Source organism: Phodopus roborovskii, unplaced genomic scaffold (genome assembly GCF_943737965.1).
Source record: "Phodopus roborovskii unplaced genomic scaffold, PHOROB, whole genome shotgun sequence".
Classification (NCBI taxonomy): domain Eukaryota; kingdom Metazoa; phylum Chordata; class Mammalia; order Rodentia; family Cricetidae; genus Phodopus; species Phodopus roborovskii.
The window spans coordinates 12,535,441-12,548,094 of NW_026126416.1; the positions used below are offsets into that span (position 1 = coordinate 12,535,441).

Sequence of the window (12,654 nt, forward strand, 5' to 3'; positions counted from 1 at the left end):
AACGAATTTCATCTGACTAAAGTGATCATTCATATTCTAATGTGCAATGGAGTGCTGTTTGATTGAGGGTCACAAGAGTGAGATTTCCTGAAGAGCGAGCATTCCATGCACACTTGCTGAGTATTCTCTGTGGAGGAAACTGCAGAGCAGGTGTCAAAATAACAGGGCATTTTGTAAAATTATGATGGAAAAGTGGTATCTGTCTAGTGATTTTTATAGATGAAAATCTGCTTTTATTTTGTAAATGGATATATATGCTCAACTTAATATATAATATTTTATTTCTTAAAAAAGTCTTCCCCAAGATAATTTCTTGGGTCAATTACACACACACACACACACACACACACACACACACACACACACACACACCTATTTATATGTGCACACCAGAAGATATAATGTGTGTGTACATTTATGGGAAAGTATGCATTTTTATTTGTATGTCTGTGCTATCTAGCATCCATCTATCTTTCTATCAATATTTTTTTTGTGATTCCTAACTGCATAGCTGGGCTAATATTTGTAGTAAGAGATCCTCTTAATTATACCCAAGCCCTTAGAGGCATCTTCTAACCAAATGGCCTACACTGAAGAACAGTGTTGCTAGAACAGTGCAAACCACACAATTACTGGGTCTAGCTCAGGTCTCTGAACTCAATAGCTTGGAATGAAGTCCTAGCATGTACATGTCAAACATATCCCCAAGTGATGCTGATGAGGCAGATTAAAGTCCATGCAATTGTTTGTGCATACACATTATCAAATAAAACAGTAAGTCAGGTATGAATTTAAGAGCTTTCTAAACTGATATCTAAACAGATATTTCAGAAAAATAGATGTAAATGAAGGAGATCATAATCCGATTACAAAAAGTCTCTATGAATGAAAGTCTAAAGAAGAGGAAAAAGGAAATTAAGGTAAGCATGACCTTACAGAAGCAAAGACCGCAGAGGCAAACATGTACAGTGAAACCAGACACAGAAGCAGACATCACATTGAAACTAGACACAGATTGCAGAATTGTTTAAGTGACTGTTGAACTAAAGAATAACTAAATGTATTTGCAAATAAAATGTGTTTTGAAAGAACCCTAACCCTAATGGGCTGTAATGAGAAATTAAGTGAACATTGAATATGCTTGGGTAGAAAATTAGAAAACCTAATAACAAACTTGAAAAAATAACCAGAAGGCATTCAAGAAAAAAAAATGTGTGTGTGTGTGTGTGTAGCGGGGGAAGTGGTGGTGGCACAACATGGTTACAATCCAGAAAGTTCCAGGGAATAATAGATAGCAGTGATGGGGTAATATTTTAGTATTTATTTGGTGAGGAAAGGAGTGTGGAGTTTTAAAACTAAGAAAAGATGCTGACCCCCATCCCAAGAAATTCAGCAAATGTCAAAAAGGAAGATACAGACGTGTACCTAACCACATCATATGGAAACCAAGGACCCCAAAAGCACAGCGCCTTGTAGAAGCACCCAGAGGGAAAAGGTGAGTGGAAGAAAAGCAACAGTTAGAAGGGAGCCCACTTCTCAACAACCAGAGGGTAGGTACAATTTAAGGGAGATAGCTTTGAAATGGCACCATTAGCCATCAGCTTCAATTTTTCATTGAAAAAAAATAGTAAAAAAAAAAATCAACTTCATTCCTGGACAAATAAAGTCAAAGAGATTTTTGCCAAGGAGAACTTACATAGATAATTTTACAAGTACTGAGGAAGAGTGTGAAAAGCATTTCTTCTAATGTTTTTCCAAAGGAAGTCAATTCTTTCAATTATTTTGTAAGAAAAATTTATCAGACTGTCATTAGCAATATGTGTGTGTGGACACACACACACACACACACTGTGTTGGCTTCTGGCTTTTGGGTGTATTACCAGATGCTAGAAACTTAATTAGTGGTCTGAAACTACTGATAATGTTAATACTGGTGTGATATTTCAATGATTTGAATCAGAGTATACTGTAGTCATGACCTCTTAGGCAGATTTTTTTAAACCCTTTGCATAAAACAAACAAACAAACAAACAAACCAAGTGTAAAGGTGTATTCAAAAACTTGGATTTTTTTGATGTTCAATATTTTAGTAAAAGATTTAGTAAAATAGCAATGCTTCAAGTAGAGCTATAATGATTAATATTTCCTCTTCCTCAAAACTAGTGCTGGGGTACACAATGGTGGCTCAGCATTTAAGAGCACACACTGCTTATCTAGAGGACCCAAATTTGGGTACCAGCTTCCATGTCTGGATACTCACAACTGCCTGCAGCTCGAGCTCCAGTAATCTAATGCCTCTGGCCTCTACAGGTACCTATACTTATCTACAAACAAGCAGACAGCAGCATACACAGTTTTTTAAAAAATAAAAATTATTTCCAGAAGTCAGAGTGGAAGAGAATTGCATATGCTGTGTTGTTTCTAAAAGAAAAAAATTAATGATGGCATTGAGACTGAGAGGACTTGGGTATGTTAAAGAGAACTTTGCAGTCCATGCTTATAAAAAAAAAAAAAAAAACTTGGTATAAAAACAAGTCTAAATTCTTCAGGATCTAAATACAGTTGTCATGATTAAACCACATCAGAAATGCCTGGTGAGTTTGTTTCCTTTGACCCTTCCTGAGGATGTGATCTGATAGCCAGTCATCACTGAGAGGGTAGGTAGTCAAGCAGGGAACTAAGAGAAGGGAAAAATTTCATAGGGTGTTAAGTGGAGGGACTTGTAAATAAAAACACCAGAAGTATTTGGAAGGGAGGTGGGCAATGGAAAAAACACTAAGCTAGAAACCATTGCAAGCTCTAAAGCAGGAAAGCATAGAAATAAAGGACCATGGACTACACTGCAATGAGCCCTAGACCCAGGAACAAGATTCAGCTGGCAGATGTGTAAGACAGATGGCTGCTTCTCTGAATTGTGAGTGGAATGAAAGGTTTGAACAGTCCATATATGGCTGCAGGTATATATACGTCATTGTCAAAACAGATGCGCAGAGAAATAACAGCCATATCGTGCTTCATCAAGCCCTGCCTGTCAGATTCACTTTTTTTTTTCTTAAATCATCTCTTCTCTGGGATTTACTAATTTTTATTCACCTATGATGCTGTAGTAGGGCTAAAGCATTATCCCCACATTTGTGGAGTGACTAATATTTACATTTCACCGTGATGTCACAGTCACAATGTCCCTGGTAGCAAGCATAGTTGTTGGATTATCCTCCCAGATGTTATGACTCAGAGGCAGTTCTCAGACCACATGAAGGGGTCAAAACTGTACCACTGAGCCATATCAGGATTAGGGGGATGATGTTTTCTGAACAAAGGAACTTAAGGAGGAAGTGAAGGAAGCTTTAAGGAGTCACAAGGAGTAGCTTGGAGCAGCATGTCTTCATTTATACTGACAATAGACTCCATCTCTGGAAAACTCCCTTCAATGGGAACAATGTATTGGTGGGCAACAGTCTTGTAAGGGTAGCCTCTCCAGGGAAAAACAACTGAGTTTCCCCCCCTAACTCTTCACAAATTTGAGCATCAGAGATCCCTTAGGAAAAGACAGCAGTTACACTGAGAATGGTGTGGCTGGTCTCCTCCTCAGATACTAGCAAAGTTTTCCATCTGATGCCTGGCAGAGCCACTGACCATTACCATAGTTCTAAGTGTTCTGCAAACTGTGCAAACCATCTAAACACATTTCAGTGAGTGAGGACAGTGCTTAGCCTAGCTCTTTCCTGAGATGGTTGTAAGAGTGACAATCATCACTAACAGAATGCCAGATCTCTGCTAACCACTCCTTATTCTATTCATTACCATTTGAAGTGCTCCTTTTGAGTCCTTGCATGGAAGGGAGGGATCGTCTTTTGCTCTGCCCATTTCCATCTCCCTGACTCCTTCAGTGAGCCTGGGAAAGAAGAGCCCTGGGTCACCTTGATCTTGACCCCACTTGCCTACAGAGATGATCTGACTTATCCTGTTCTGCCAGTATTGAGGTCATTGTTTCAGAAGTGAAACCCAACCTGAGAAGACCAAGCTGGGGCTCTGCTTTACCTACATTAGGGATGAAGCCAATGCCATGATCCCACTTTTCTTACAGTTGCCTTCTCAGCTGGGTCTAACCTGTGGAGGGTAAGAGCAGTGCCATTATCTATCAGCTGGTACCCAACACTTACCAGGATGCTGGATAGTCATGGGGGTGTGCACCTAAAGTTCTCTATTCTACCAATAATCCAATGCCAGGTTAGAAGTTAGCTGATGGCATCTAGAAGATGCACTTAGGGATCCACTGTAACATTTAGCTGATACAGGAATCTATTTGCAGCAGTGACTAGATAAGGGGACAGTAGAGCCCAGTCAGGCACTTCATGTCCAGGCTCCTTTGATGTCAGTCCGAGCTTAGAGTATTTTTTTCAGGCTATACTGCACATGGAAACTCTTCCTAGCTGATCCCCCTTTCTCCATTTTCTCCTTTCATTTATGCATGCTCTGTCTCCAGCTCCTCTTCTTTTCATCCTTGACAGACTTCTCTTTGATAAATACACACACTTCTCCTTCCACACAGAAGATGACTTTTCATCAAGACCTAACAACAATAATGATACCAGACTCTTCATTTCATTAAGCACAAAGTGGACTTCCAGAGAAGTAAGTAGAAGTTGTACATATTCTGCCATTCAGAAGCTATGCACTGAAAACACATCACATCCAACTTTCAAAGAAAATTTGCATAATTGTAGGCCACACTAGGGTTATTAAAGACAGCATCATTCCTTCAGAAGCCTGAACCCAACGGGACATTCCCATTCATTGGAATGCCTCTAGAAAATAGGAGAGAGATGTTTGCAGCATCACTGAGGTTTGATTCTGGAAACCCTGAAAATATGTTCATGCAAAAAAAACAAACTATCCCAATAAGAAAATAGCCACAGAACTATTCATCATGTGTGGGCCTTGACCCTCAGTTCCACATGGTTAGAGGACATCTTGGTTTTAATACAACTCACACAATTTCACCTCACAGAAATGCAAACTATGCTGTGTAGAGAACACAAATTTTTAAAACTCATATGTCTTCTTTTTCTTTAACAACTACAAATTTGATTTCTCATATTCACAAAAGACACTGAATGTATAGGAAAGAACAATAGAATTGTTCTGTGGCATTATTTTTAACCCCTATGGATATCTAAATGTGAAAGTATACACATACTTTAAAAGGAAATACAAGCTTGTCACCATGGCATAAATTTTGAAAGGATGCAGGATTTACCTTCACTGGAGTCTTTTGAACTTTCTGGTTTCTTTGCTTTGCTCTTCTTGTGGGGTGGAGAAAGGCCTTTAGGCTCTAGCCCTTCTGGAAGTACAAAGATTTAATAATTCTTATTTAAATATACCAGTAAGGTCAGAATGTGTTAAAGTTTAAAGATGTTTTCTCCTTAGTAACCTCTGCCTCCACTCCCTTCCTCCCCCCACCACACACACACTTACGGAACCTTAGCTACAGATTATCTGTCATTGGAGCGGAACTAAATTTTGTGAAGGAGCTTGAATTCTCCATCTTTCTATATAGACTTAAACTTAAGCTCCAATATTTTTATGTGGACATCATCAATCATTCATATAAATGCCAAATCATGTACAAGTATTATTTTAAAAACGGAATAATTCTCCATAAGAGAAGTCTAAGAGATTCCGCTTTGCATTTTATGGCTTAGTAGGTACCATTATACCTTTCGTTTTAGTCTTCGGGTAGGCAAAATGAAATACAATATCACCTCACCTTTAAGGTGCTGGGGGACTGGGAAAGAGTGTTTCCATTGAACAGGCTTCCTTTGGATCTAGAATCTAAGTAATATTCTAGTATGTTCCTGACTAATCTATTGAGTTTAACAATTTTCTCAATGTTTTCTTAAACTTACCAACAGGGACTAGGAAAGTGAAAGGGAGTCTGGAGAGACAGCTCTCAATTCAGCTCATCTGATGGGAATATTTGCTGGCCTCGAGTTGCAGTTTCTGCCTAACCTTTCTACTGAGCTCAGTGTTGAAGTCTTATGCCTTTGTTGTCTCATGTTTTTGGTTTTAGGCTGGATGTCTGAATGTCTTCTGCTTGCTTTCCATTCCATTCTCTACCTGGTAACACCTTTTCCTGCACCGTAAGACTAGATGCTCTGGCTTGCATCAATAAACTCAATACTTTATCTTCTTTCAATGGAACCCAAGAAATCTACTTTATGGAATCCTGGTACTCTTTGTGGGCTGACTGATCCTCAAATTAAGGTTAAAATCACTATAAGCTGGCCTTCTTCACAGGTTACAGGCCCCAAAGCCACCCTTACTATTACTCCATGAAAGGCTGGGACTTACATGTCTTACCCTCTCAGTCCAAATGGTTTCCCTTCATTCAACCCATACCAGGAATCTCAAATCTAAAACCAGTCAAAACTACTCATCATATGTACAAACTTCTCTCTATAGTATTCCACATCTGGAAGAACAGCATTGCACACTGTTTATGAACCAATTGAAACTAAAACCTAGGTATCACCATTCAAACTTATGCTCACTTGTGCTCCCCTCTCCCCAGCCAACTAATGATGCCATCTTTGCTCTAACACATCCTAGACTCATCTGTTATGAATTGTTCTGGCACCTGAGTCAGCAGCCCCTCCTGCTGCTTCTCAGTTCCTGCCTGTAGCCTTTTAATCTCCATTTCTAAGAACCTTGCTTCTCCTCCTCTACATTGTGGTGATATATTATTTATGATTTATTTCTGAGGATTCAGAAAGCAAAGTCAGACACAAGCCATAGAAGCCAAGCACACACCTTTAATCCTAGAAGCCAGAAGCTAGGAAGTGGTAGAAGGCACCTTTAATTCTAGGACTCAGGATTAAGGGGTAGACAAATCTCTCTTGAGTTCAAGGCCACCCAGGGATAAACAAGGTTGAATCAGTCTAAAACAGTAACAGGGTACACACCTTTAATCCCAGTTCTAGAGGGGTATAAAAGACAGAAGCAGAGTCTTCAGCATTCAGTAGTAGGCTTTCATTCTCCAGCCACACCAAAGAGGCAGCCAATTCAGCCTGAGGTAGCGGTAAGAATTATTGGTTCACTGTTTTGCTTTTCTGTTCTTCAGCTTGAGGTTTGAAGCCCAATACCAGTCTCTGGATATTTTATTTATTTGTGTTACACCACACTGAATGCTTTTAAAATGTAAGTCAGATCTGTGTGCTCCCTATATAAAAATCGCTACTTATCATCACTCACTTCCACTGCAGAGCACAATGTGCTGTTTGGCCCTGTTGACACCTATCGCTTCACCTCCCATTTGCCTTTCATGCTCTTCTTCAATTTCCCCTGATGTTTTATATGCGTGTTTGTCTGTGTACCACATGTGTACAGTGTCCACAGAAACCAGAAGAGGATATAGGATCACTTGGAACTGGAGTTACAGGTAATCATGAGCTGCCATGTGTGTCCTGGGAATTGAACCTGGGTCCCCTGGAAGAACATCCGGTGTTCATAACTGCTGAGTCATATCTTCAGCCTCCCTTTTTTATTTTAATTTTTTGAACCACAGGTAGGCAGATCCCTGCCCCAGGACTTTGCTAATGCCCCATACTCCGTACCTCTAGCACATCTCTGCCTACTTTTAGGTTTTCCTTTTAGTTTTACAGACTTAATTCACCACCTCACCCCCACCCATGTCCTCAGGAGGCAGGGGAGGCTTTCTCTGACCACAAATGTAAAGAGCCTATAAGGGAAGCCTTTCAAAAACACATCACTTGTATCTGGAATTATCTCACTCCCTTGTTTATGTCTTTATACACACATAGCCAATTAAAAGTCTCACTAGAAAAGAGCACTTCTTTTTTTCAAAACCCTCCTGTATTCTTGGTGCTGAGAAGTACAGTGCGAGTTGCATTTTGGAGTCTATTTTATTTTTGCTTCACTGGTCCTTTCTTTAAGTCCAAGATATAATAGGTCTATGCTTAATTCCCATTTTCTTAGCAGCTGTTGCCTCATGCCAGAATTCTAAAATTATATTATGGGACCATGGTTAACTCATTTCTCCCCTCTCTCTTTCATCTTTTAAGAAAGAAACAGAACAACAATAAACTAATCCCACATTTGATAGATGTGTTATTAAAAAATTTTTGGCATCATAGACTACAAAGGTGTGGGGCATGAGACTAGGTTTTATGTGGTCACAAGTCAGTCATGGCTAAGGTTATTACCAAGGCCAGGGTGAAATATATTGCCGATGACTGCATTAGCAACTTGCTGACTTCTGTCACAGGTGTACGATGTATGCTGACCCTTTAGAATGGTTCAGCAAAATCAGAAATGAGGTCTTTTGAACTGCTCATTGCATACAAATATCAGGTCCACCGAGAGTCACAAAGCAGGCAAGGCAACATTGTGATCTCACCATTGGAAGATCTAGTCCCATTGTACCCCGAGCCTAGCTGCCCTGGGGGCTAGGCAAGAGTCTGTAGAGATGAAAATGCAACTTTAAACCAGGGTTTTTTTTTTTTTTTTTTTTACATCTGAATGTTTTAATAATTGCATTCAAGTTTGTGGTTTCCCACCTTAACAGAAATTATTAGGGTCTAGGTAATGTTTTCAAAGAAACCTGTTCACCTACATTTGAAGATATTATAATACCCCCCAATATTAACACTTTCTATTGTAAACTACTCTCTGGGCATTCAGTGGACATGGAAGTTTGCTGCATAAAAGGTACATTGTGAAATTCATAAGTATTTGATCCTTTCCTGATGCCCACAGGATGTTCAAATAAAAGTCACTGATAAACATGACCTCTGTGTAATGTTCCTCTCTGAGACTCAGCAGTGGGGTCATTCCCTCTTGGTCTGAAGGGAGCTGAAGGAGAAGCTGATTTTGTTTCTCTTTGAACACAGTGCTACGGGCCTTCTTGATGTGTACTATTTTTGGTTGTCTGTTTTTGGCAAAGACTGGACTTTGGAGTTGGCCATGAGCATGGCCCCGTTCCTTCCCCTCCCCTAGGTGAGCAGCATTGTGATGGCTTAGATTGGTCCAAGTCAAGAGTGTGTGGCCCATGGAGATGTAAGGTCATGAGGAAACATTTGGCATGCACGAATTAAGGATGATTAAAGCACTAAAAAGGTTTTACGTGTTTAAGGCAGTTTGTTTCTTTCAGGGGAGAATGTCACCTTGAAGGCCTATCAACTCCATTTGAGATGCTTCTGCTTCCATTTTCTCTAAGAGTCTGGAGACCAGAGCAAAAAGTTAAATCACATCAATTTTGGAGTAAGGCAAACTAAGATTCAAATTCTGTTTCTCTACTATTTGAGTAAGAATTAACTGAAAGCTCCATAATCAAAGTCTCTGTTTGTCAGCTGCTATATGAAATAAATCCATAAACATCCAGTGATCTGGACAAAAGAATGCCCAACTGAAGTCTGGTGCACTCAGCAGTTTGCTAAGCCTGACCTGAACCAGCTCACTCCAATCAATTGTGGTATCTCCTCCCAGCTCTCGTATTGGGAGCTTTCAAAAGTGCATGGCTGATATTATCCCACCTGTGAAATCATTAGAAGCTTCCCATCAGAACTCACACCACCCATAGAGCCAATTGGCAAGCATGGCGTTGCCTTTAGATATTGAAGTTGTTATTCACTGCCACTCAATAGTATTTGTTATCAGGTTGAGTCACTTAAACAGCCCTTCACTAGGTTGCTTGTATTAACCATCTCTATAGCTTTCCTACTTCTATGAAAAGAGGTGACATATGGCAGAAGGAATGCAAAAGTGAATGGTCTTAGGAGAGAGCTGGACTCATCTTACAGATCAACATACTCCACTGTGAGATTAGAATAAAATCAGCCTGCACACCAACATCTGGCAGAACCAGTTGGAATGCTATGGACCATCCGGCACACAGGTCTCCCATGGTTTCAGTACTCAAACATTAGGAGATGCAAACTAGCTCCCTATACCTATTCTGTCTTGGCATCACAGATCACTGAGTGTGACTCGTCCAGATGTTAAAGGCAGACCTCCCTGGAAATCGGCTGGGACTAGAATCAGAAATAATGATAACACTCTGGACCACAAATGCTGATTATAGCTTGTGGAACCCTCCTTCCTTTCAACAATTTCTTTAAAATGAACCAACGGTTTGGATAGTTAGCTAACTCTATTTAAGACATCAAGTCCCTTTGCCTAAAAATGTGTACCTATGGCACTGAGGCAAATGATGCATGGGAACATAAAGCTGACTGAAAGGGCACAACCCTTATGGCTGAAGCATCCTCCAAGGACACTTCATTCAAGGAATGCATGGGAATAACTAAGAATAACACCGGACTCATGCAAGTTAATTTAGGACAGATTTTAAAAAATAAGACGTTCTACATGGATATAAGAATTGAAGTTTTATAGAAATTTTATCTTGGGCTTTCTGTTTCACAAAATTCAAACAGGTTCCTTGTCTTGGGTTACATTGTCCCAGGTATAAATACTAGGACAATGTTTTGAGTATAAGTAGAAAATTTGAGAATTAATCTCAAGACATATCAGAAAAGGACTAATGAGATAAGATAGGAGAAGGGAGACAGAGAATTCTGCATATATTCATGAACAAGTCCCACCATGGGCATCATAGGCTCAACTCTGGGAGACTTCTTGGTATGGATATAGATTCATGATGTTTAATATCCCAGCTATATAAATATTTCCAGTGAGAACTGGAAATGTGCTTGCTTAATATGGACTGAGATGAGGATACAAGATATGCATGGATGTCAAAGTTTTAAAATTAAAACTTAGACATGACATCTAACAGAATTTCTATATTGATTATAGGTTGGAGTACTAACATTTTTGGATAGCTGTGCTATATGAAATTTTACTAAAGTTAGTTTCATTTTTGTATTTTTAACAAAAGTACTAGAAAATAAAAAATTACATATGAAGCTCATATATTTCTATTGATTGGAACACAACATAGCCCAGAACTTGTCTCAGATATGTGTGTGTGTGTAACACAAGTTCTAATACGTATTAATAATAAAAGCCCAGAGTAAGATATTAAGGAGTGAAAGCTGAAAGATCAGAGAAGCAGAGCAGCCAGCCACTAGAGAACTTACCTCTACTAAGTCACCACACTGAAAAGAGACTGAGTTCCTGTCTCCTCCTGCCTATATTCCTCGCTCTGCCCAGCCATCTCACTTCCTGTCTGTCTATACAGGCCTCCAGATCTCTATGATTAGTTAGTGGCTAGCTCTACCCTCTAATCTACAGGCAAGCTTTATTTGTTAGAGTATAAACAAGATATCATCGTGTGTGTGTGTGTGTGTGTGTGTGTGTGTGTGTGTGTGTGTGTGTGCTGCTGAGGTTTGAATCAATGTCCTTGCACAATGACTCTCACTGAGCTAGATTCCTGGGAATCTGACTCTTATGCATCATTGATTGGTAGGAGAACTACTGCAGAGAAACACACTCACTAGTACATTTAGTTTTCCTACATGAATAGAGAAAACCACTCAGCTGAGGGCCATAAAAGCTATCATTAGAAAGTTTCCATTTAAAGCTAAGAATGAGTGCAGAGGGGACATAGGCAGGGCTGGGTTGCTGCTGCAACAGTCCCTCCTCTGCTCCCTCCATTCCTGCTTCTGACTTTCACAGTCTTCATCCACTTCTCACTTTAGTTGAGTCCGATGCCTTTGTAGGGAAGGGAACCTTATAAATCAGGCATGTCTAGACTGGAGAAGAGTAGAGAAAGGCTGTGGTCCAGTGTACTTTTAAGAGGAAAGGGAACAGATGTTATTTCTCTATGTAGGGAATGGATTGCCACAAGAGGGAAAGAATTAAACTAAATGCAGAGAATGTCCATTTTAATGAACTCTCACTCAGTGAGACCCTTCACAACGAAATTGGAAGCTCTGTTAAATGGAGATGCTGAGACCAATATTGTCAGTGACTTATAGGATGGTCTGGCATCGAAATTGTAGGATACACAAGACTAAAATCTTTGAGATAACTGTTTTAAAATTTGAAAGCTGGGCCCATTTCAGGGCAAAAACATTCTGATTGTTGAAATGGAGACTATGGGCCTCTTAATGATATAATTAGCTCTGCAGATGAAAGGAGAGCAGACAGTAACAGCATTTTGAAGCTTTATGGAGAGTTGAGCACTGTAGACAGCTTTTAAGGTACATTATCTCATTGAATCTTCTAAATTAAACAATATGGTGAAGACTGTTGCCCCAGAAGTGAACAATGAATATTGTAGAAAGATACTTAAAGTCAACAAATGGTGTATCAAGAACTGTATTTGAGTCTGTTGATCCATGAATTACTATTGATGGACATAGTGATTGGCTCCCTTAGGTATGGGCTCACACTTTTAACCACCAGGTTTCCTTGCGATTCTAGTATATCTTGAATGGTTGTCATATATTTTAATAATGAGAATGGTATTTGCTATATGACATTCATCAAATATGGCCACAGGAACAGCTGAGGCATTAAAAGCTGTGAAGAATCATTTACAATGGCTGAAGTGATGCTGTGAAACTTTTACACCTTGACCTGAAGAAGGTGAAGCATCTCCTTGGCTCATTGACTCTTTCAAGACAGCATCAGCTGGCCACCATGTTGGAGGGACTTCTAGATCTT

General features: G+C 39.6%; 1 protein-coding gene across 1 annotated transcript in view; it reads right to left on the minus strand.

The window, feature by feature from the left end:
- Positions 1–12,654, minus strand: part of Macrod2 (mono-ADP ribosylhydrolase 2) — a 1,848,725-nt gene that overhangs the window by 169,723 nt on the left and 1,666,348 nt on the right. Inside the window, exon 11 of the mRNA XM_051183276.1 lies at positions 5,261–5,344. Within this exon, the coding sequence (XP_051039233.1) occupies positions 5,261–5,344 (84 nt within the window). The remainder of the gene's footprint in view (positions 1–5,260; positions 5,345–12,654) is intronic.